The sequence below is a fragment of the Alosa sapidissima genome, chromosome 1, assembly GCF_018492685.1.
Source record: "Alosa sapidissima isolate fAloSap1 chromosome 1, fAloSap1.pri, whole genome shotgun sequence".
In the NCBI taxonomy this organism is placed as follows: Eukaryota; Metazoa; Chordata; class Actinopteri; order Clupeiformes; family Clupeidae; genus Alosa; species Alosa sapidissima.
Window position 1 is genome coordinate 28,162,468 of NC_055957.1, and position 24,255 is coordinate 28,186,722.

Here is a 24,255-nt window from a genome sequence, read left to right on the forward strand (position 1 = left end):
CAAGTAAGCTAATATGGAAAGTTTGCTAGCAAGTTAGCTATGGCTAAGATAGAGAGTCTGTTTGGGGAATGTGTTGTGTTTGGGCGCATATCGCCATCTAGCGAGGCGGAGTAAAACATTAATACTTTGGTCTACGACAGTGTTTCTCAAACTTTTTCAGTTTCAGGACCACTTAACTAACCCTAGCTAAAAAAAAAAAGATTATACCTTCTTCAACAGTAGCCTATAATTAGTCTACACTATAGGCCTACTCACTGAACCACTTTGCTTATTGTGTGGATTCATACTGTATGATTTAAACTGGCATATCTTACATAGACTGTGTTGCAGAACTGTTTTTACATACAAGTTGGTTCAATATTGCAAACAACTCATCTATATTATATTTTACCACGTCTGCTCGCGGACCACTTGGGATAGCTTGCGGACCACCAGTGATTCCCGGACCACACTTTGAGAAACACTGGTCTACGAATATGACAGTGGTCCATTCAAATCTTTTACGTCTATGGTAATAGACCATACTATAACTGTAGCTCGACTTACCTGTGCATGTAAACATACTGACTGACAAAAAATCAGAATGAGTAATTATAACAGACGAGTAGCCTTGTGGACACACAATATTGTTGGAAAATTGAGATGTGTGAAACACTATTTCACTCAATCAGAAATAATTTGTTATAAAAAAAAAGACTAAAATGTGTTGACTAAAACTGACTAAGACTAAGATACCTTTAGTTTTCTTTTGACTAAAACTAGACTAAAATGACGAGACTTTTAGTCGACTAAAACTTGACTAACAAAAATTATATTTGAATGACTAAATATGACAAAGACTAAAAAGGACATTTCGTCACAAGACTAAGACTAGGACTAAATTAAAAATAGGTGACAAAATTAACACTAGAGAGTGGGTTGTTTGGGAAAACACCTCAGGTTGAACTCCAACCTGAATCCCCCGTGGACTGAGCAAAACTTGCTTAAAATATGCTTAAAACATAACATAAAACCAATGATTTATTTATAAGACTCCTTTATTTGTTACAAATGTAATGCTCATCACATAGTCCCTCTCAGGAACTGGCTCAACATTGTCCTTTTAAGATCTTGTCTTTGACTTAAACTGACTTTGATTTACAAATATACAGTAATGTCATTCAGTAGGCAGCAATCAATCAACCAATCATGATTACTGATTAACTGGTCTACAACATTCCGGTCATCCAACTGGAGTGTTTTGAGTGCACTAATGCTAAATACTTTCTGTGTGTGTGTGTGTGTGTGATGCAGTGTGTGTTTGTCAGTGCCTTTCTTCCTACCTTCATTTGTCTCTTGGTAGGTTTTAAGTTCATTCCTTATACTATACTGTAGTAATAAAAGTAATAAATTCCAGAAAACAAATGAATAACTTAGAGAATGTTCATAAGAAAAAAAGAAAAAGTGTGCTGTACACAATCATACAAAAAACTGAAAAGAAAAAAAAAACTAAAAAGAGAAAGATGAGAAAAAAAGAATTGTGAATGTCTTCCATGACCACTGATACTGGGAAAAAAGGCCAAGAGCCCCACATAACAATGATCGTCAAACTTTACGCTGGTCTAAAATGAAGCCGCGGTGGCTTGATCTGGTCAAACGAGAGCCAGGCCCAGGAATGTGGCGGAAATGTAGACACCTCCTTGCACACAGTGGTCCACATTACAGAGTGAGCAATGGTCCTGCAAAAAACCAACACTGACATCCAACTGAAAATACTTACAATATAAACAAGGGGAGGGCAAAAAAAGGTTTTAAAAAAAGAGGAGGTGGGTTAAAAGGATAAAATTAAGAGGTTAAAGGATGTTTGTATTTCAGTCTGAGAATTCTCTCTGCTGAACATGTCGATGGCTCAGTTCCCCCACAGTGAATGTCTCCTGGCCAACAGGTAGAAACTTTCCAGAAGTTTCTCCATCACTGAGGAAGCTCTCTGGTAAGTGTTCACATTGGCCAGTGCAAGGATGAAGGCAAAGTATAGTGGGGTTGGTTGTGTGTGCGTGTATATATATATATATGTATATATATATATATATGTGTGTGTGTGTGTGTGTGTGTGTGTGTGTGTGTGGTGGAAAGCCATGCAGGTCCCTTCAGTGTCCTTCTGAGGCCTCTCGGGCCCGGGGCCCTTCACGTGGGCTTCTGCTTGTAGTGAAGAGTCAGGTCACCGCCACTCTTCCAGATAAAATGTTTGACTGTTCGCAGGTCCATATTGGGATCCAACACCTGACAGAGACAGGGAGAAGAGATTGATTTCTAACCTCTGGAAACATGCCACCAATGACAATTCTTTCACCAACCATCAAAAATGTTCCCTTCATAATGTCTCAAATTATTGCACATTTTTTTCACATTTGTTTGCTTGACATGAGCAAAGGCAACTAGACAGTTAAAGGGACACCAGGCAACGTTTTCGTGTTAATTAATCATCTTCGTAAGTCGGTATATGGTTAAATGACTCATTACGGGGCGAATGAAGGCTCTCTCGCCCGCCCCTACTGCCTGTAGGAAGAAAATCCCACTTGCAAGTTCGGTGTATCCTACCCGCCGACCGAAGCAGGATCAGTTTACAGCACAGAGGCAGGCTAACGAAACGCTAGAGATTGTTGCAAACGTGTGTATAATGGCAGAGCCGGCGAAGAAGCAGCGAAAACCCTTGACGGAAGACACAAAGAAAAAGAAAAGAGCTTCAGACCGAGCGAGGGGGAGTTTCATAGAGAAAAAGCATCAGGCTTGCCTGGTGTCCCTTTAACTCCCATTGCGATAAACAAAGAATGTCTCTGATGTAACACTAGATGGCGCTCCATTCACAGACCTGGTCCTGGCACATGAGCTCGATCTTCTCCTCGGCCACCATGGCCACGTCCTCCTCCTTCTCTTGCTCTCCCGCCTTGTCATTGGTTGAGGAGCTGGTGGTCTGGGACTCCGTGTCCAGGTTGATGATCTTCTCGTAGACATGCTCCATCACCTTCCTCACCTGCAGCATGTCGCTGGCTGACAGACGGTCCCTACAGCACAACACACAATACCCATGAGGCAGTCAAAATTTCCAAGCACATCACGCCTGTGTCTCCAAAGATTTTATCCCAATTTTGTTTTAATAATAATAATAATTATTATTATTATTATTATTATTATTATTATTATTATTAATGAAGTTAAACTGAGCAGTGGTCATAAAAGTAATTTGAATTCTACCCACTTCTTCAGTGTTTTTGCGCCTGAAGATGAATGTGGCTGGAGGTAGAAGGGGATTTTGTTGAATTTTGGCATGTTTTTCTGTAAAGATGAGAAGAACAGTGTAACAGACTCCTGTTAGTGGTGTCATCAGAGCATGAGTCTTGCTAAATCAAACCATTTAAGAACAATTTCTTAGTAGGGGTCTTCAAGTCAGTGTAGGGCAAATGATTATGATGTTTGTAAATAAACACTTGTTTTAATCAGGCAGTGAAAGGACACCTACATCTACAGTGATGTCAATCACCCACTGAGGGACCGTCTCATTGAGCAGCATAGACTCAGTTTCTCCCCCTGAGTCTCGACACAATAACCTGAAGAAGGAAGAATGCCAAGGTGGCTGATTAGTGATGAGGCTCGTTTGGCATAGCCAATGACATGGGTACCATACAGTTAGCAGATGCTATGTTTTGCTTAGTTTTTGTTAAAAAATGTTACAGCTGTTCCATGCATGTTTAAGATCACGTTATATGTTCTACCTAACCTATTTCCTAACCTAAGTCTTCTTTCTGAGTTGTAAAGACAAAATAATGTAACATTCAACTATTGCGAAGACTGCATCAGTGATGAGTGGACTGAGGGATACAGGGTAATGACATAGAGGTGTAACACACACCTGAACAGAGTCCTCCCCCCAGCCTCCCCGAAGATGACCGGTGTGTGCGGAGGAACCTGGAAGTAGCCATTGCCTTTCTGCATCCGACTCTCCTGCTCCCCATTCACTAGAGAGAGAGAGGATAGATTCAGTTCAAAAAAATGATGGGCACGGCATGATCAGATGACCACTAGATGACCACTTGTGCCATTGATGAATGGCTGTTCATTATCATTTTTCAATTTCAAGATGTCTGTCAGCCTCAGTTTAAACCCTCACAACTAAGCAAAGTGCAATCCCATCATGGACAGTATAATGAAAGATACCTGTGTTTAGTTAAACTAAATTAATTCAATTCAACAAATTCACTAATTTTCATTTAGTGTCTAATAAATATGATTCACTGTGCTTTAATATGTGTCAACGTGTTTTGTTAATCCAGTTTAAGGATGCCACTGTGGCCCCCATCGTGTTATCTTCATCACATGGGCTTCAGATTGAAAACTCTTGCCCTGAGAGTGACCGCCGCAACAGCAGAGTGTGGGTGTGTAGGGTGCAGGGCGTTACCATGGTGCACGTCATTGTCTTCTTCATCCATGGAGCTGATGTGGGTCCTGGGCCAGAACTCCAGCAGGGCCTGCAGCAGCAGTCCACCCAGGTTCACTAGAGAGAGAGAGAGAGACAGAGAGAGAGAGACAGACAGAGAGAGACAGAAATAGAGAGAGAAAAAATAAGCAGGTAAACCAGTTTCGTTTTTTAGCATGGCTTTTATGCTGTTATATTTTCAATATTTTCCATTTTCAAAAGAAATACTAAGGTTTAGGTAAAGGTTTATGACAAGCGACAGGAATGTACGGTAGACCTACATTTTGGGTCAGAGCCATCTGAACTTGAGAAACCTGCGTCCTTGGCAGAGACCCAGGCAGCAAAGCAGTCACTTTCATCCAGTGTTATGGTCAGCATCTACCACACATGAAAAATCCACTCTTTATGTCCATTAGAGCTTTACCTAACATTAATTCTAATCAATGTATCTTCTCAGATTAGCATTGTATACTGACAGATTAAAACTATGACTAATTTCCTTTGTAATATTCAATACTTATCTAATGTAAAGTATACAAATACATATTGCCATTCTTACATTAAGGCTAGTGTAACAGTAGCAATGCAACAATTCAAATAAAATAACTTAATGACAAAAATATTCTTACCCCTGTCTTGAGATCAACTGAGAACCAGTTTGGGACATAAACCATCTTAAATCGTTTTTTAACCTCTTCATCAAACTCCACTTTACCAAGATCTTCACCTTTACAAGCCTAGCAAACACATCACACAAAAGTCAGATAGAGGAATTGTCAGCAATACTATTTTGTGTGTCACTTTGACGTGCAAACAGATTCCTTCCCTCCTCCACTTACCTTGAGGACGTCCCAGTATGCCACGTTGTTATTGGTGTCTTTGGTGAGGATGTGCCTCTTGTCATTCAGTATATGACACTGAACAATGCTGGCACCACCTGGCACACACAAATACACATACACAAGAATCACATTCTGATAAAACCCATCAGTATCTATTTATACAGAAATAGTACAAGAAGCTTGTGAAAACTTTGTTGGTATGTACAACATGCCATTTTGTATTCAATTTTCTATCTGAAATTGCAGTGGTGGACATTACTTGAGCACATACTCAATTACTGTACTTAAGTCGCTTTTTCATGTATCTGTACTTTACTTCAGTATTTCAATTTTGTTAAACTTTTTACTTTTACTCCAGTACATTTCAAGGCCAAATATCTTACTTTTTACTCCACTACATTTTGTGACAGCTGAAGTACAGCTGAAGTTCCTTTTGGAAAAAAGACTGTCCAAATACATGTGTACTTACATGTATATTTTCTATTAAGAGAGCTAGGCTTTAAATAATGGTCTTGCCTAACCTATGTTATTGTCATATCCACTATTTACTGTACCTTGTTGACCCCTTTTCACAATATTGATGTTACCATAACTAGCCTCTTGACGCCATAAAGCAAATGATAGACAATGATAGACAATCTGACACTATCAAACACAAAAGGGAACATCTTGATTTGGTCCGAAAGTATAAAGCATTCAACAAAGAAAAATGTTCAAATGTTACTTTGAAGTATCTACGATAAGAGATCACATTAGTTTGTTTTTAGTTCTTTCTACATACAGCAATTATTAGCTGATTTTGTCCTTGAATGGAGGAGAAAGGCTCAATGACTGCATGTCTGTGCCGAATCATTTCAACAATAGTAAATGCAACTGTATTAATCATAATACATTTCAGGACTTTTACTTTCGATACTTAAGTACATTTGAAGGCAAGTACTTTTGTACACTCAAGTGGAAATGTAAACTTTTACTTTCACTGGAGTACCATGTGCATCTCTACTTTCACTCAAGTACAGGATCTGTGTACTTCGTCCACCACTGTGAAATTGTGATTAGTAAGTAGTCCATTGTGTGGAGGACATGGCTGACGGTTGCATGCAGTCCCTCCCACTACACTACCTTACCTTTGATGGCCTGTTCAGACTGCACACATAGTGGGGTCAGGGGGGCGCTGCAGTCGTTGTCATAGTCACCAGATACTCTGAAGTTGTTCATTCCCTTCAGTGACTGATATAGGGAGGAGAAGACATAGTCAGTTCATAGACATAACACTCAGAGAAACATTGCTTTTCTCATACAGCACTAAACTTAACTTTCAATGATTACAATGGTCAGTCTGATTGTGAATATATTTCATTGCATCATAAAGTGGTGCTTGGCAAGGACATTTGAACATGACAGCACCACTGCTTTTGCTTTCACCATATCTTTACTTAAAAATGGACTTCACACTATCCTCACATTCTGCAGATAATTAAGATCATTCTAGAATGCTTACCCATTTGTTGACTGATGACTTGGTGGTACAGACCCAGAGGGCAGGAGGAGGGTCAGCTGACCTGTCCAGCTCCATCTAGAGAAGGACAGCATGCAGAGAAGAGAGAGGTTTCATTTTCATTTAACTGATCCCTTGAGAAGTTCAAACACCCCCCTTCTGTGCTGATTTTGTGTCTTGACTGATTCTAATAGAAGTTGTATAGTTGTCTATTTCAGTTCAGAATCAGTTATTCTAATGTTCCAGTTCCAGAGCTGATTAAAGGAGCCATGCTCCAGAAAAAAAAAATCTTGATGGCTTTGAAATAAGATATGTTGTTGTGACTAGGGATGTACCAGTCTTTTCAAAGAGAACTGTTCCCTTGTCTGCTTTAAATGGCCATTGAAATGAAATGGTCATAGAGAATGGGCCAATTAGAAAGTGCATGGTTTCTACATAGAAACTGCTTGAATCTGATCTAATCTTAATCAATAAATTAAATGGAGACATAGCAATCCACAGTCTAGAAATACACCTGGAAGAAGCCTAAAGATGCTGGTCAATTAGAGCAAAGCCAATTATAAATGTACATTTTTACATCAAAATAAAAGCACAGCTGCAAAATCAGTATGCTAGATCATAATGAGGACAAAATAGCTAAGGCTTTTTTTAAATATTGCAGACTGTTATAAAATGTTATAAAATATTTTAAAAGAGTACGTCATGACTCCTTTAAAGAACAATGATAAGCATTACTTTATCTTTATCATAACTGGTTGGTATCTGCCTATTCCAGCGACTATTCATTCAATTGCAAATAAGTATCTGAGACAACAAACCCTCTCTCAGTCATCCCTCACGTACCCTCAACACAGAGGCCTTCTCCTCACAGATGAGTACTCTGAGGTCAGGGTTGCGCAGGTCTGTGCAGTAGATCTTGCGGTCGCGGCCACCAGAATAGACATGCGTGAAGGCTTCATTGGCCTGCAAGGCCCACACCCCCTCGTCATGAAACCTGTAGGTGGCGATGCATCTCTGCTGGCCCAGAGACCACAGTCGGATGGCGCCGTCTGAACTACCAGAAAGACACTGCACAACACAGGGAAACAAGACAAAATGGGTTCAGTGGTATAGACATGAGTCGAGATAAGATAGCATAATCTTAATTTCAATAACACTATTACCAGCAACAAAGCAGAGTGGGTTTTTGGATCTATGAGCTCTGGTAGCAATGTGCTGCAGAAGTACTTGCCTGAGTGCCATCTCTGTTGAGCAGTAATGTCTTCACATTGTCTGTGTGTCCCTTCAGCTTCATGAGTTTTGCACAGGTACGGGGATCCCACACCCTTAACACCTGAACACATCAGATTTAATGAAAGCTATTCTGTCATTGCCTTATATTATGTGATCAGATGGCAGATACTGTAGTTGTACATGGCTCTTTTGTTTTCATTTAATTACTCCAAAGTGAACAAATCAGCTGTCAAACCTTTTCTGTAGAGCCAGACACAATGACTGTTCCCATCTGATTCATGGCAAGACTGTAGATGGAGTCTTTGTTTCCACTTAGGGAAGAGGCTGAATCAAGAGCAAAGTCAAGACACATGAGTATGAGTAAGCCCTTGGTAATACAACTTTCATTTCTCTGATGTCAGAAATTAAAATTAAAATACTATTACAGAACCTATTTTTAAATGTCAAATGGCCTGACCTATGCCTGAGAACTTTAAGTCATGTGTATTTGTATCCAAAGGGTGAGTACTAGGGGTGAAAGAATGAATTCTGAATTGGAGGTCCTGTTGTGTATCCCCCTACTACAACACCAGGAGGAACCATACTGAGGGAGGAAGTGAGTATAAAAGGACAGAGAGAGATTGAGGGTTGAAGATAAACTGCTAACACCACTCAGGAATGACTACTGTCTACTTTGTCACAAAAGGGCTATTTTAAGGTGCACTTAATGGGTGCAAGGATCAAGTGTGTATAACAGGCAGAGAGGCGAGGCCAGGATAAAGAGCTGCTCACTGGTGACCGTGTTGTTGGAGGCGGTGAGCGCTGTGAGGGTGTTGACGTCCCAGAGGAAGATCTGCCGGTCCAGTCCAGCTGAGGCCACCAGTTCTTTATCCTTGGCATATGCTAAGGCTTTAACATAGTCCTGTGCCATGAAACACCATGCATCACACATCATATAGCAGCACATATACATCCAAATGTATCACATTACACAGAAGGACATATTTGGACATGAGGTGAGCTAATTACTACGGTCATACAGCTACGCTACTGTTCATTTCTGTTTTAAAAGCATTTCCATGATTTCATGAGTTAAAGGATTTGCACAACTTATATTTATGAAAAGATTAGCATCAAGAGGCAACTGAGCTTTAAATTGCTGATATAACTGCTATATTTTTGTATCTGTGCAGTTACTACGATTGAAATACAACCTTGTGGGTCCGTAACGTTGACATGCAGAAGCCTTTGTGTGCGTTCCACACCTTCACTGTGGTGTCTGAAGAGGCGGATATCACTGCATGAAAACAACATTCATACATATGAGAGCAGCACATGACCGCAAAGATCTGTTTGACTAAATCTCAAATGCTATTCTCATATGTATCACTAACACCTGCAGTTATAGTGTAGTCACACTGTCTATGATGTGATGGCAGATAATGATGATGCTTTCACTCACAAGTCTTTCCATTACAACAGAGAACGATATCGTTGACCCAATCTGTGTGGTGCTCCATTGAAGCTATGTAGGGGTCCTGCTGAAATGAGAGTGATTTTGACCGAGACCTTCCACAAGACTGGCATGCTTATATGGTAAAATAAAGATATGACATTGTGCATGATGTCTGAAAGGAGGGCATACCTTGTGCTGATTGACACTCCATATCCTAATGATAGAGTCCCTTCCTGCCGTGAAAAGTCGGTTCAGGGTGGGGTCTAGCTGTAGTGCATTTACCCCATTGCGATTGTATTTCTCGACCTCATCTCGGATGACATACGACACCTAAGAGGCCAGATAATGCAAGAATTCACAATGCATGCATTTACTTTCTATTACTACTCACAAAGCAGTGGGTCCAAATAGTGGTCCATTGACAATTCATCGTAAATTGCGTAGAACTACTAAAACAAATGCTCTTCAATAATTCGCATTTCGTCTCAAGTTCAATACAACCTTGCCGAATTCTGATTTGATAACTGCAACAGGCAGGCAGATCTTCGTTGGTAGGACAAGGGATGCTATGGTGTTTTCACATTCAATGGCAACCAGTTCGACTGAGTGCTGACTCAGGTTTTGACAGAAAAACAAACAAACGGATAACTTAAGATGTATGCCTTTAAGATTGTTGTCTGTTAGCTCATTAGCTCGCCTGTTAGCACGGATGAGCCCCTTGCGCACGAAGCTGCACTGATTAAAGTGGGGAACCTGCTCTAACCTTCTTTCTCATCCCTTTGCCATGCATCTACTCAATACATTTAACGGAATCGCCATACCACTTCAGCCAAATAGAATAAACGCCAAGCAGCATAAGTCCTGTACTTGCGTATTTACAGGAACTAATTTGAAATGAACAGCAATCCAATTTTACCTGAACTTTTCTCCGACCAGCTGCGTTTTGCCTGTGATGCGACGCCATCTTGCATGTTGACAGTGAAGTGTAACGTCATATCCTGACTGAAACAGCACCACGTTGACCACTTCCTGGTAACGATCGAAGTGTTTCCTGGGAACATGAGTTCTTGTGAAATGCATTAACGTGGGAATTTATCCAAATCACTGTGTAAGTAGAATTAGAATTTCTTCAAACCAGACTCATAAACACACGTATTTACAAGTGGATATATATTAAAAGCAATGGTAACATTGATGAGCTCTTAACAGCTGCTGAAAAGAAAGAAGAGGGCCTTCAAGGATAGGAACAGAGAGCCTACTGACACTGCATTGTTTTATTGTTGTTCAAATCCCATACACAACAGATTTTTTTTTGAAATATATTTTTTAAATATATGTAACTATTTAAAATCGGCCCAATAGCCTAATATATTTTTGACACTTAAAAATATATTTCAATATATTTTTCATGTAGGCCTACAGGATGGCATTGTTTCATTGTTTGTTGTTTCTATATTCTTTACTATTTCTATATATTTTAGCCTACTACTAGGCTATTTGTTATTTTCTTTTATATTTGTATAGTGTATTGAGACCATGTTGCATGCATAAATTTATTGATTTGACTGATAGGAGCATTACAATGATTCATGGACCTATTGCTATAGGACTTGGCCTGATGCTGTCAGATACTCCGCTCAGCAGTTAGTGTGTAAAGAGGCAGATATAAAACTCTTCTTACCTACATTTGGTGTACCAATGGGCTATGCGTTAGTGCATGATGCTGAAATCTGTTATACTGTAGCTCGGTTTTCCCTGTAGGCTAAAAGTCATCATACAGTGTAAATAACCAGGTTTGGGTCAGATTACTTTGAAATGTAATCTATTACTGACTAATACATTGCATTGCATTTTTGTAATCAGTAGCCTAACGTAATCAACAGGATTGCCCAAAACATGTAATTAATTTCTTCTACACAACATGCACATTCTTATTTTCCAGTCTTTAATTCAGATGCGTTCAGTAGGCCTATTGGCAAATTACCAAGTAGCCTTGAACGCATTTTCCAAGTCTGGAATGGGTCTATGGCTCCTCCATCTTGGGCTTTGATTTGGACCCTTTTCTGTTTTCTTGTCAAGAAACTACACAGGCAATTGGATGATCGTGACATCTAGTGGACAAACGAATGGGCTGCTTGTCAAATTAAAACATTAGTTAGGCTAGCCATCATAAACAAAAGTTGCATTGTTTGCATGATAAAATGTAATCAAGTAACTGTAATCTGCTTACACATTTTTTTTATTGTAATATGGGCTGATTATAGTTCCTTCATTTTTGTAATCTGATTATGTAGTCCAGATTACATGTGATCCATTACCCAACCCTGTAAATAACACAACCATTTTTGAATGCACAAAATATTTAATAATATATTTCCATAGCTTCAGAACATCAACAAAGACAGGTAAGGGACAAAACGCCATCTTATAACTTTTATAAAATCATTCCATCCTATGTCATCAAATGCATCACTTGTTACTTCATTACTATTCATACAAATAATAAATAATATCCAATTTAACAAAAAACAGCCAGGGTTATGAGCTATAGTAATTTCCTCTCTTAACAAAATTATTTTTAAAGATAACACACAGTCACAAGGATAATAGGTGCAATGTGCAAAAACCCAACCCAGACATGGTTGTTTTAAGGTTATGAGGATTTATGCAACATAAAATAATGAAGTGGTCTCATAACATCACCACACACATCTTAACAAGAACATCATCAGAAATATCTCAACAAGATAGAGTGCATTCTGTATAAACATTATCTTACAAAGTTAATGTGGCTTACATGTAAGAAACTACAATTATGTTCACAGTAATTCTTACTGTGTTTGAGCACACCAATCTATATCCTCTGACTGCACTGAGGTAGCTGCATGGCCTGTGTCCGACCCTGCAGGAGTCGCTGCTTGGCCTCTAGCTTCATCTGCTTGGCATGGGAAAAGGCCTCCTCCATCTTAGACGTGTGGGCCTGCACTATGGCCTTCTTGTCCTTGGAGGTCTTGCAATGATCACACAACTGGACTTCACCTCTGTCTGTTCTCATCGTCACACACCACCATCGACAGGTGAAATCAGTCGAACATTGATCACAGGTCTTTGGGTCATTGTGAGGAGGAGCCTTCTTCTTTCTCAAAGCACCTGTCACAATATGAAATCACTATTTTAACAGTGCACAGCTAAAATATGGACACACACTATTGTCATTGATGTAGCAGGGGTAATTATGCCACAAGTGTAAGTTTCTTATCCCATTTCCAAATTAGCCCCAGACCTATTCCTGTTATTGCCAATGGTGCATACCTTTGGCTTTATGTTTCCTTTGCTTAGGGGAGACATTCTGTGTCTCTGTCAATCGTTCCTGCACAATCACCTCCAGACCAATCAAGTAGGTGAACTGTTGATTCTCTGCATCAGGAAGGAAGTCCAGCCCTGAGGCGCGGGGTGGAGGAGGGGGAATGCTGTGGAGACTTCTCCTTAGATGCTTGTGGATTGCGTGGTAATCTTTAGCTAGCTGTCCATCATATGAATCGCGAGCCCCAGTGAAGTAGTTGCTATTCAGAAAAAAGCAGGACATCAGCAGTCAATGTAGGCTATCAAGTTCATTACAAGCAGCTATGAAGTATACGGGTCAATTAAAACACACATTTAGTGATTACAAAAACTTAAGTTATTGGGTGGACAAGTTAGGCTATGTAAGAGTGCAATTTACAAACGTGCATGTTTTCTCTTGAAAAGTATGGTTAGAAGCTAGATTAGCTAACTTGATGGTTGGCTAATGTGGATGAGTAGGCTATCCTAATACTTTGCAGTAAGTCGGTAGAATTTAACCGTTGTGCAGGCTCTCAGTGCTATCACTTTGCGCCGATTATTGACATAATAGTTTATTTACGTTTGATACTGACCGAATATCCATCTTTGAGAGACAAACGACGAAAAAAGTGTTACTGTTTGACAAATCAAGCATGCAGGGCAGGTGTGCCACACTGCACTTGTCGTTTCCTGTGCGGCCTAAAGCTAGGCACTTGGGAAATATTGTCAAAGAAAAGGACAAGCAACAATATTGATTAGATTTCTTAACTTGTTATTGTTTATTGTTTTGTTTTTATTTAACTTTTTTTTTTTTTGGGGGGGGGGGGGGGCGTTGGCCAATTCATAAAACATTTTGTGAAATTTAGGCTACTGTTGGCCTACCCACCTATGGTAAATTCATAATTCATTTAAAGATAAATTAATAAATGAAACCTTTATTGCCCCAAGGGGGAATTTGTCTTGCATTTAGGAGCCATAAGTTACATAGAGTTAGATGTAACACTTATACAGATTCACATTGATACATAGAATGACAAAATCATCATTTAAAGATAAAATTTTAAAGGGAAGTTAAAAAACAGCTAGGTCTACATCAAAGTCTCTATGCACTGGCAGCCGTCAATTTCTGATGGTAGCCCACTATACGCAAGTCGTGGCAATAGCTATTACCTCACGCTAGAGGGCAATAAACACCAACCACATTAAAACCAGCTGTAAAATTGTCAGGACATTCTCAAATGTTAAATAGAATGTTAAATGTTAAATAGAAGGACGTACAGAAAGTGCAAACCTCAACAGGTCTCTTCATTAGGAGGGTTCCCACTTTCTCTGAATAATTTACAGGTTTGTCACTGGTAAACCATGGCCTACCAGAATATTTCAATGACAGAGAAACGTTGGGAAAAGGTAACTAGTCTGGATAGTGCTCTTTCAATCATTTTTTATTTTTTTTATTATCATTATTTATAACATTAACCACAGCTTACTGAGAATCTGAACTGAATTGTAGTAGTGACAGGAGGAAAAAGACATTCACTGAGGCTCATGCCTCTTTGTCTTAGGGCTAAAAAGCACCGCTCCAGAGGGGGAAGTCTCAGTCTGAGGATATCGATGAATCAGAAAAGGCAATCTGTGTAACTTGCTGTGCCCTGCTCCTCCTCCTTCTGGTTTGGCTAATGGCATTATAGCGATTCTCCAGGTGGTCCAGACTTTCCTGCATCTGCTGTAGCAGCTCCAGCATCTTCTCCAGGTCATGAGTCTGTGTATTGAGTTGCTCAGAGAGACTCTCTATTGTTATTTCACTACTGGTGATTCTTCCTCTCAACTGTTGGAAACATACAGATAAAAAAAATGGGCCAAACAAGCGAGAATTACTACTGTAAACAATATAGTCACTTAGTCCGGTGTGTAACATCAATGTGTGGTGACTGTTACCCAATCAGTGAAGATTGCATACATTTTAATTGACCTTATATTATCTCACCTTCCAGATGTAAGCTATAACAAATACAAGAAACCAGTGCCAGCTGAATCCTGAGGATATCTTTGAGGGTGGTGAGATTTTAGACTTCCTTCTTTTCAAAGTGATCTGCTTCATGTCCTTTACAGGGTCTGTGTGTTTGAACATCATCCAGAATTTCTCCCAGGCATGGTCAATTAGCCCTTTCTCCTTCTCTGTCCAGCCTTTAAGGTTGTGGATTCTCAGGACTTGCAGGATGGGTGCCCACCAGTCCATCTGCTCGTCTGGTTCCTGTGACAATGGGAAAGGCATCCACGTGGCCCAGAAGACCCTGGCACCTTCATCTCCAGGGCGCGTTGGGATAGCCTTGCTGTTATTGTTATGAAGCATGTCCAGTAGAGCCTTGTGCACATTTGTGTGATTCACCCAAGCGAACAGGTTATATTGGCTCGAGGAGAGAAGCAGCAGAAAGGAGAGAAATCCCATACACCTGATGAGTAAACTCATGATGCCTCTCAAGGGACACAAACACCTCTCCACACTAGGCAATTTGGGGTTTGTTTCACAAAGCCCTCTTCATAGCACATGGGCTACCATGGAAACATACTCACTGGTATGTTGTTGAGGGGCTTTTAAGCATAGAGGTGGATACCTATAGCATGTGACTACAGTGTTTGTTAACACTGATGCACCTTGTGTTATGGCAAGGAGGTCTTATTGTCCTCAAGGTCTCTTGTTCAGATCTGATTAAATTCAAATTACAGGGATGATGTCACAATTTGTTGACATTCTTATTGTTATCACAAATGTAAAATGTATTGCAGTTTTGTAGATCTCAAATGTAAATAGACACCTTTGAATAGTTCATGTACATCCTCTGAAATCAATTACAAGTGAATCATGAATATGTAAACAGCAAAAGACACAGTCAGCAGCTGTGAATCCAGACCTTATCCATACAGACCCTTTCAATCTGTTCCTAGAGGATTTCCGTTTGAAACGTTCAAAACCAACACCGATACTTGCACATGTTTGTTTCTGCAGTTGAGCAGGTTAGGCCATCCTGTTTTTTGTGTAACACCCACTTCCAGACATTACAGCGAACATTGTCAAAAGTCAACAAGCTTTAAAAGCCTCTTAATGTTCACAAATTATTTTAATTGGTCCCTTCAGATCCTGATTAATAAAATGAGCTGTTGTATCTAAACGAGGAAAAGTTTCAGCCAGGCTTTTAGTTTAAGAAAAACAAAAATATGTTTTTGGAGCTGTATTTATTTATCTGTTTATGAGGAAATTGTCAGTCACCTCAGTTGGCTCAGTCTGACCCCTGTTGCATTGACCCCAAAATTGACTTAATTTCTAATGATTAACCTGGTAATGCAAGAGGGTCCTTTTTGTTTAACCATCATCATCAGACAGACAAGTTTTGTTTCTGTTATGGTGAGCCACGTCTCCTACCATATTCCATATTTATATATATATATATATATATAGTATAAACCCAGCTTTTCAAACCCAGGATGTACAGTTGGTGCTACGTATGTGCTTGTATTGCTTTCATTACTTTTAGTACGGGGTGCTGTCAGGACTCATCAACTCAACTACTCAATGACCAACCCATCAAGGGTGAGACATTTCATTTGCTTTACAATTTAACTCCTTCCTATTTGTCTTGCTTAAGTTAAAGAATCCAGAATCAAGAATCATTACCGTTCGATTACCGCAAACAGTCATTTTAAACACAGTGCGTGTCCAGTTCATTAAAAAAAGAAGGTTCACTGTTCTGCTCTCACTCTTTGGCTCTCTTTTGTTGACTGTGTTTCCCAGATGTGTATGTGGAGGTGGGTTCCGAAGTGAAAGTGCTGTGTGAAGGTGTTGCAGGTGGAGAGCCAGTGGAGTGGACACTAAATGGGTCGCAGGTCGTGTCCAGCACTCTGTTGCATCTCAACAGCACCCGGCTGGAAGACCGAGGCATCTACACGTGCCACAGTCTCAGCAGAGGAGCTGTCATCCAGCAGGTCCACCTGAAGCCTGGCTGTGAGTTTGTTTGTCAAGTGAGCTTGAGTGCTTCTGGAAATGGTTTGGAGAGTTAGGGCTCTACATGTGTGAGTACGTATGAGTGTGTGTGTGTGTGTGTCTGTGTGTGTCTCTGTGTGTGTCTGCGTGTGTGTGTGTGTGTGTGTGTGTGTGTGTGTGTGTGTGTGTGTGTGTGTGTGTGTGTACAAACAAACACATTGTATGTGCTTTCATTGATGTTTATTTCTCAGATGTTATCTTCATTGACGAGTTCTTAACCACAAAGATTCTCATGTATCTAAATGAAAATCATTAGTCACACATCTATTCCCTGCAGATCCTCCATCTCCACCAGACATCAGATGCTGGGCTCCCAGTTATCCTTTGAAGGCCTTGTGCACATGGTCACAGATGACAGAAACCTATTTACCAACACAGCATATCATCACCTACAGGTAGGAAGCAATTGCATGAAATATCAGTTTCTGAAATTATGTGATGATGTTACATAATGGCAGCATGAATAAAATGTGTACAAAATATATGGAGTTTCTGTTTATTTGTGTGTGTGAAGATGGTTATAGTATTGTATATGGCTATGATTTATTTCTTCTTTTTATCTCTCAGAGATAGGGACTATGGTGTGACCTACCCCTGCCATATTATCCCTAAGTCTCCTGACATTCTCTGTGAAATGAAGAACCTTCAGATCCTCGCCAACAGACCCTACATTGTTTATATCACAGCCATCAATGCTCTTGGCAACGCCACAAAACCAATGGAATTTGACCTGGAGGAAAATGGTGAGTCTGTGATATTACTGCAATGATGCTTATTTTGACCATTGTGGTCTTAATACTTAAACCAGGCTGAAGTGCCCTTGAGCAAGGCACCTAACCCCTCACTGCTCCCCGAGCACCGCTGTTGCAGGCAGCTCACTGCGCCGGGATTAGTGTGTGCTTCACCTCACTGTGTGTTCACTGTGTGCAGTGTGTTTCACTAATTCACGGATTGGGATAAATGCAGAGACCAAATTTCCCTCACAGGATCAAAAGAGTATATATACTTATACTTATACTTAGGTTGGTTAGGTAGAGTCACTGCTTGAGGCTTAGTTAAACTCAACATGAAACCTAATTGCTGTTTAATGTATAAGTAAGTAAGTATAAGTATATATACTCTCATATTAGAGTAATGAAGTACCATGTTGAGATGCTGCTTGTTATACCAGAATAGATTAATACATATTTGTAATATTTAATTTCCCTAAGACTTACAAAACCTTGAGAGGTTACAGAGCAGTGATCAGTGCATTAGATTTGATGTCCTAACTCATTTATGTAGCAACATTTTCATCCTTCTGTTCATTTCCATCATTTTTGTTTTGTGTCTGATACCGGCTGGCTATGTGAAGGTAGTCTTTCAGTTTTAATCAGGAGTATTGTTGGCAAATACAAAGCTCTGTAGGGCTACCAATGCCAACATTTCTGGAACAAAAACATAGAAATTGTATCAGAATGACTTGCTTGCAAAACTTTTTGTCAGTCACTTAACACTGTATATCTTGGTGGTCTTGGTGTAGTAGTAACCTTCCCCATTTGGTGATAGTATTTGTATGTTGCTGGTGTTTGCTACTACAGTGAAGCCAGATCCTCCAGTGAATGTGAGGGTGGTGGTGAAGCAAGGGAGGCAGGTGTTGGAGTGGAATCATCCCCCATCCTGGCCAGAGCCCCAGCATTTCCCTCTCATGTACATAGTCAGGTACTACTGGGGTAACAATCAAGGACAAGGACACACTAAGGTGAGTACACATGTTTATTAAGTTTATTAAGCATTTCTTATGCGTTATCGTTTGTATATTATAGTATTTATTTATTTTCATTAGGCTATTGATTGAATTGACATTTTTTGTGTATTATTGCTGTTCTCCTTGGTGTAGTCTTACCAACTTTTTAAATAGTTTACTGTTAAATTTAACTATTGTATTTTTGTTATTTGTATGTCGCTTTGGAGCTACAGTAAATACCACAACTATAATATTTATTGTTGTTTGTTGATTTACATTTATGGTTTCTTTGTGTGCATACATGAACTGACCTATGTTAAAGGATCATGGAGCAGAATGCATAAATAAAAGCAAGACAGAGTACCGGTAGTTACCATAAGCCAACCGTATATGTAAGCATTTTATATTAAGTTTGTTTTAGTAGTCATTGTCATTTAGTAGTCATTACATGTATTCTTTTTGGATTCACACATTTAGTATGGTTAATGTCAGGAACCTGAGTCAATGAAAGGTATCTACCTATATGAGCTCCTTTTGTTCCTGGGATGTGATCAATTCATATCTTGTTTGCAGGTACCGGTACATGGCGCTGAATCGCTCCCAATCAATCTGGACAGGTTTACAAAGGGGCGCACCTACCACTTTCAGGTGTCTGCCCATGAGGGCCTGGGCTCTGGAAAAGGAAGTGAATGGAGTCAGCCAGTGAGTGTTATTGTGCACTAGCACTAGCCAGCTAGCCCAGGAGCAGTGCTGCACATGCAGAATTCAGTGTTTCATAAAGGAGGGCACTGTTGGAATCTTGCTAATCACATAATACCACTACAAATAATGCTGCTACTACTAATTATAACAATAATAAAATGATGAGGAAGAAGGTGATGATGATGACCCATAATAATTATTATATTTACATTAAATAAACCCACAATATAAATTAAAGCATATGATCTTAACTGCAAAAATTTATGAGTCCAATGCAAATGCCACACTATGGCTTAAGTTCATGTAAGAGAACTTGGCTTGTTGATAGACTTTGCTGTTTGCCCATTTCCATTTCCCTGGGGATCAATAAAGTATCTATCTATCTATCTATCTATCTATCTATCTATCTATTTGGGCCAGTTACCTCTGATGGGCACATTAATTAGAGCTCAAGTCACTATGGGCCAATTGAATGTTCTGTGGATATTTTGGATGGTCTATCCATGACCATAATGAAGAAGTCCTATGATAATAGAAATAGACACCATACTTCATTGAATTTATATCTAGAAATGTAATGCAAAAAATACATTAATGCCCATAACATTCAATATCAGATGATACTGAAGGGATGAAGGGATCATAGATTGAATCATTGAAAGTGTTGATTTTTTTTTTCTTCAAGCTTTTGATCTCAGTTGTTCCTAAACAGAATATACAGTTTTTTACAACTGTTTACACACATTTTCAAAAATATGTGTCTATTTTTAAAAACTCTACACACAAAACCCACTATATGCAAAATGACAACATTCAAAATGTCAAAAACACATCTTTAAAGCAAGCATTCACCTCACATTATAAACACTTTTGTCATAATATGATGTTTTGCAAAAAGTGTTTTATGAAACTGAAAACTGGTCAAAGACTGAGAATTAGTGTATGGTTTTGCAGATTTTATGTGGGGTTATGGTATTTGAGTGACAGGTTTCAAAAATTGTGTGACAAACAAAGATTTAGTGTGTAAGCAATTGAAAAAAAAAACTGTAACTGAGGGACCGCAACTTGTCTTATTGCACACACAGGCAGCCCTCTCCAGGAGATTGTTTTATAGTACACATTGTAAACACAGAGACATCAAGTCCCTATGAAGTTACCTCTGACAACTTGAATGAGACTCATTTGACAACACCTTCCTATTCATAGTCGTCTCAATCTAACACATCTACCACCAGTGGGGTGACAAACTCTGAATGCCGGATGCCCATGGAGAAGGAGGGTGGCCGTGGCAGGTGCGCAACCACCTTCTCCGAATGATGCGTGCCCGGACCGGGCTTGCAGGTGGCGTCGTTAGGGATGGACGTGCGGCTCTGCATGGAGAACGAGGGCTGGCGCTTCAGGTAGATGCTGGGGTCCGTGCTGTTGTACTTCCCAGGGCCCGGCGTCATGGCGAGGTCCTCTGACGGGGCGCCTGTTTTCCTGCGGCCCGATATGGAGTAGCTGGGGCTGGCTGGCGTGCTGGGCGCCCGGGCACCCAGGAGAGAGGGCAGGGTGTAAGAGTTAGGTGCGGGCACGGTGTCGGTGGCGCGGTAGCGTGTGCGTGAGCCGATGGAATAGGATGGAGGTCTGCGATGGAGGTTCACAGGGGGGGCTTTCTCCGGGCTGTAGGCTCCTGGGCCTGGAGTCTGGAACAGGTCATCTTTAGCAGAGAAAAAAATGGACTGTCAGAGGCTGGGGGGTGGATGGACAATTTACTGTTTTTGCTTGACCACATGTGCCATGATTAGACTTTTTTACAACTGTTTACACATATTTTCAAAAATCTATTTTTCAAAACTCTACACACAAAACCCACAATTGCTCACACAAAATGCAAAATGCCTAAAATCTCCAGCAAAGTGACACACAACATTGAAAATGTCATAAACACAAAGAATTTGCCAACTACAAGCAAACATTCGCCTTACATTATTAATACTTTTGTCAGAATATGACATTTGGATACATCATAAACACACTGTTGCTCAAAACCTAAAGCTCTTCTGTCTTTCATGGGCTTTATATGTATACTTCCATACAAGAGTGAAAGTCATCTACAGAGAGAAGTTGAAATACACTGTAAACATGCAAGCAATACTGAAACCAAAAATAGTGAAGCAAAGGAAGGAAGCAAAATACATCACAAAGCTGATTTTGCCAAAGACAGAAATTACTGACTACTATCAAATTACTTTGCTTTTGAAAGAAAACATATTTCTGTGTGCGTGTGCGTGTGCGTGTGTGTGTGTCTGTGTGTGTGTGGTGTGTGTGTCATTTTCATTTCAAAGTATCTGCATTGGTTCTGAACATTTCAACCGGAAATTCTCTAGGAACAGATTGAAAGGGTCAATACCTATACTAAGGCAATGATTGGATGGTGTTCAGTAAAGTAATGAGTGTTTGCACATTGAGGACTGAGTGTGAATAAGTGGCGAATAAGTGTGGCATTTTGATAGGTTGTGTTTCTTCCTAATAGATTTTTGTGTGTTAGGTAGAAAATTGTGTGACAACTTGACAAGCAAAGATTAAGTGTGTAAGCAGTTGGAAAAAAAACCTGTAAAAGCCAAATGATAATATTGTCACTTAAAGAATAAAGTACAATGACACATTTAATAATAACATATTAGTTCATAATAAAATAATAAGCTTTCAAGGATTGATGTCTAAGATTCCATGTAGTTCAATGGAGTGAACCAGACCTAGAGTGAGAGTGACAGACAAACTAGAGCACTGACTTAATGAAGACTCAAGGAAGCACTTGGAATTAATCTAGTGTCACAAAATAACTTTCAGATGCTCGATACAACATGACGAGGCCATAGTTGGTGAAAGCCATCTAACCTGATCTCTTCTTCCTGCCCAGCATAGAGTAGGAAGGCGTGGCATTTCGACCGAAGCGTGTCATCTTCGCATCGATGTGATACTGAGGGCCAGGGCTGGAATCCACAGACACCACTACAAAGTACAAATCACACTGTTATTCAACTGTAAACAGTAGCCTATTTATATGTATTCTATTCTATTTATGATATTCAGAGGCCTGGCTAGAAATATCCCCTGATAAATGTGAACTTCTCCTAACTCTCCAAACTAGGCATATCCAAGGGCCATTGTCCAACACTAAGACACCTACATTTTAAAGGGTCACATTCCACTCCTCCTCCCCAATTGCACAACTGCTGATAGGTTTTTGCTTTGAGAATCCATTGCAATATACCTGCTTGCCCTTAATATATAACTTGAGTATGACATAATTTGTATTTTAATAGGCAAAATCTGCTAACCTCTAGTGGATCCGAGTGTATTAGAGACCTCTATTTCTCAGCTTCCATCCCATTTATATTTAGAAATAATGGGCTAAATCAGACAGGCAGATACACCAAGAGTACAAATCTCAATTCCCTTTTGAAGGCAGGTCCCATTATCTTTGTCTGGGAACGTGCCCTTATATAAATAGCACTCAAGTCAAGAGGATCCCGGCCGGCCTGTTATGTCACTGGAGGTGAAGTCACTCACTATTGCTGCTCATGCGGCTGTGGAACGAATAGGCCGGGCTGCTGGGCTTGGTGTAGTCATGGCCAATGTAACCAATTGTGGGAGGCAGAGCATAGCGTCCTGGCCCTGGCCCTGAAGAGAGACAGATTCACAACCCCAAACGAGTCTCTGAAGTAGGACTACCTCTCGAGTAAAAATAGAAGAAACTCCCAAGGACATTGCATAAGGCATTTGTTAATTTATTATTGTCGCCATTTCCCAGATTAAAAAAAAGAATTACAATCTGACTTTAAATTGCATTCATCTGGAAACATTTGGAATGTAGCGAATAATTCATGGCTGTTCGTGTAATGTTCTGGATTGTCACTCTATAAATGTCAAATATGTTATCCAAGTTAGCTAATAGCTTGTGAGTTGTAACTCTGAAAATCCACAAGCTGTCTCTTTCTTTTCTCAAACAAAGGAGCGGTAGATTATTTCTAGGAAATGCAGGATCTGACGTCCGTCAAAGTTCACTCCAGGAAACTGCCACACTTACCTCGCTCTCTGCCAGCGATCATGGGCCTCCTCTTCAAAAGCTCCCTCATGGACCACCAATCTTCTTCTCTGCGTCAGCCCTCGCAGTGGATTGAGAAGCGTTTGTGCAACCCCTTCACTCCAACACCTCTGTGACTTTCGAGGAGCGCCCCTATCCAGTCTGAATAATATATGACTTTTACGAGATGCAGAAACCCTATCCTTGTTTGAGCTAAGGGGGAAGTTTTCTGCTTAACGTTCAACTTGCTGGCAGACATATCCACAGATGAATTATGACCTTACACAATAACGCGCTAAGATAATGAGAAAATGTTAAACAATTGTTTCCAAAAAAGAGCCTGTAGTTGAGCAACGCCTCAGATTTCAGGAAGATGCTGACATAGCTGAACTCCCCCCAGTGTCATAGAAAATCTTACCATGGTCAAAAAAGACGAGAGGCATAAATAATGGACAAAATAGCGTGAAATAGCCCAATGGAGATGACCATAGCCTAGGCCTACTGGATCTGATGAGTTTTATCGTGGCTCATGAACACCTGCACAATCCCACCCTAGAAGTTGGAGCTGGTCTCTCGTGGTGATGGGAGTGGCATGTTCATTCTTGAAACACTGTCTGACTGATACTGTCAGGAGGTCATTTCTCAAGACTAAATTACAGTGCAACCACAGCAGATCTCAGGTCTTGAGTATCACCACTATCTGTTAAGTAATCCTAAAGTAAGTAATCAGATGTCCACTCGCATCATCTCCCCCGTCCATCACTGTTATCAAATCCAATCTCTCCAATGACCTCTCCTGTGTCCTGGGGTTGCATTACCCACAACTCCACAACTTTGCCGCTATTGAGTTTCTATTAGGCATGCAGAAACAGTGTGGATTTAATATATATATATATATATATATATATATATATATATATATATATATATATATAGTTCTGAT

General features: G+C 40.0%; 5 protein-coding genes across 6 annotated transcripts; 1 reads left to right on the forward strand and 4 right to left on the reverse strand.

The window, feature by feature from the left end:
• Positions 1–1,019: 1,019 nt before the first annotated feature.
• wdr48b (WD repeat domain 48b) lies at positions 1,020–10,481 on the reverse strand. 2 transcript variants are annotated; one of them, XM_042092797.1, is made up of 19 exons: positions 10,375–10,481; positions 9,648–9,788; positions 9,465–9,540; positions 9,217–9,299; positions 8,795–8,924; positions 8,259–8,347; positions 8,022–8,123; positions 7,634–7,858; positions 6,794–6,868; positions 6,420–6,522; positions 5,290–5,387; positions 5,080–5,187; positions 4,732–4,828; positions 4,433–4,528; positions 3,887–3,992; positions 3,497–3,584; positions 3,236–3,312; positions 2,849–3,041; positions 1,020–2,259 (listed from the first exon to the last, which is right to left on the reverse strand). In XM_042092797.1, the coding sequence occupies exons 1-19, from the start codon at positions 10,420–10,422 to the stop codon at positions 2,164–2,166; spliced, it is 2,031 nt and encodes a 676-aa protein (XP_041948731.1). In that variant the 5' UTR covers positions 10,423–10,481; the 3' UTR covers positions 1,020–2,163. The 2 variants fall into 2 exon arrangements, with proteins under 2 accessions (XP_041948731.1, XP_041948720.1); XM_042092786.1 differs by having other exon boundaries at positions 9,465–9,543.
• A 1,385-nt stretch (positions 10,482–11,866) lies between these two features.
• On the reverse strand, positions 11,867–13,508 carry LOC121679315 (transcriptional repressor p66 alpha-like). The gene is made up of 3 exons (XM_042058277.1): positions 13,373–13,508; positions 12,771–13,021; positions 11,867–12,608 (listed from the first exon to the last, which is right to left on the reverse strand). The coding sequence occupies exons 1-3, from the start codon at positions 13,432–13,434 to the stop codon at positions 12,313–12,315; spliced, it is 609 nt and encodes a 202-aa protein (XP_041914211.1). The 5' UTR covers positions 13,435–13,508; the 3' UTR covers positions 11,867–12,312.
• Positions 13,509–14,203: 695 nt separating this feature from the next.
• LOC121679331 lies at positions 14,204–15,486 on the reverse strand. The gene is made up of 2 exons (XM_042058278.1): positions 14,764–15,486; positions 14,204–14,604 (listed from the first exon to the last, which is right to left on the reverse strand). Exons 1-2 carry the CDS (start codon positions 15,244–15,246, stop codon positions 14,374–14,376), a joined length of 714 nt encoding a protein of 237 aa, XP_041914212.1. The 5' UTR covers positions 15,247–15,486; the 3' UTR covers positions 14,204–14,373.
• Positions 15,487–16,147: 661 nt separating this feature from the next.
• ebi3 (Epstein-Barr virus induced 3) lies at positions 16,148–19,631 on the forward strand (the record flags this gene model as incomplete). Its single annotated transcript, XM_042100260.1, has 7 exons — positions 16,148–16,179; positions 16,310–16,365; positions 16,567–16,776; positions 17,093–17,210; positions 17,383–17,558; positions 18,396–18,556; positions 19,115–19,631. Coding segments are annotated over 7 exons (903 nt in total), but the record flags the coding sequence as incomplete, so codon positions are not given.
• A 621-nt stretch (positions 19,632–20,252) lies between these two features.
• Positions 20,253–23,436, reverse strand: odf3l2a (outer dense fiber of sperm tails 3-like 2a). Its single transcript, XM_042100544.1, has 4 exons — positions 23,316–23,436; positions 22,799–22,909; positions 22,124–22,237; positions 20,253–20,942 (listed from the first exon to the last, which is right to left on the reverse strand). The coding sequence occupies exons 1-4, from the start codon at positions 23,362–23,364 to the stop codon at positions 20,455–20,457; spliced, it is 762 nt and encodes a 253-aa protein (XP_041956478.1). The 5' UTR covers positions 23,365–23,436; the 3' UTR covers positions 20,253–20,454.
• Between the last annotated feature and the right edge of the window lie 819 nt (positions 23,437–24,255).

Bases quoted from the DNA above. Each gene is read 5' to 3' on its own strand.
- wdr48b (XM_042092786.1), bottom strand. From the start codon at position 10,422: ATGGCGTCGCATCACAGGCAAAACGCAGCTGGTCGGAGAAAAGTTCAG. The intron at 8,925-9,216 runs GTTGTATTTCAA...TTCATGGCACAG, and splicing joins CAACGTTACGGACCCACAAG to GACTATGTTAAAGCCTTAGC. The intron at 8,348-8,794 runs GTGAGCAGCTCT...CTCTTGATTCAG, and splicing joins CTCCAACAACACGGTCACCA to CCTCTTCCCTAAGTGGAAAC.
- LOC121679315 (XM_042058277.1), bottom strand. From the start codon at position 13,434: ATGCTTGATTTGTCAAACAGTAACACTTTTTTCGTCGTTTGTCTCTCA. The intron at 13,022-13,372 runs GTCAGTATCAAA...TTTTCTGAATAG, and splicing joins CTCTCAAAGATGGATATTCG to CAACTACTTCACTGGGGCTC. The intron at 12,609-12,770 runs GTATGCACCATT...ATATTGTGACAG, and splicing joins AAGGAAACATAAAGCCAAAG to GTGCTTTGAGAAAGAAGAAG.
- LOC121679331 (XM_042058278.1), bottom strand. From the start codon at position 15,246: ATGAGTTTACTCATCAGGTGTATGGGATTTCTCTCCTTTCTGCTGCTT. The intron at 14,605-14,763 runs GTGAGATAATAT...TGTTTCCAACAG, and splicing joins TTATAGCTTACATCTGGAAG to TTGAGAGGAAGAATCACCAG.
- odf3l2a (XM_042100544.1), bottom strand. From the start codon at position 23,364: ATGAGGGAGCTTTTGAAGAGGAGGCCCATGATCGCTGGCAGAGAGCGA. The intron at 22,910-23,315 runs GTAAGTGTGGCA...GTCTCTCTTCAG, and splicing joins GATCGCTGGCAGAGAGCGAG to GGCCAGGGCCAGGACGCTAT. The intron at 22,238-22,798 runs GTGAGTGACTTC...TGTACTTTGTAG, and splicing joins CAGCCGCATGAGCAGCAATA to TGGTGTCTGTGGATTCCAGC.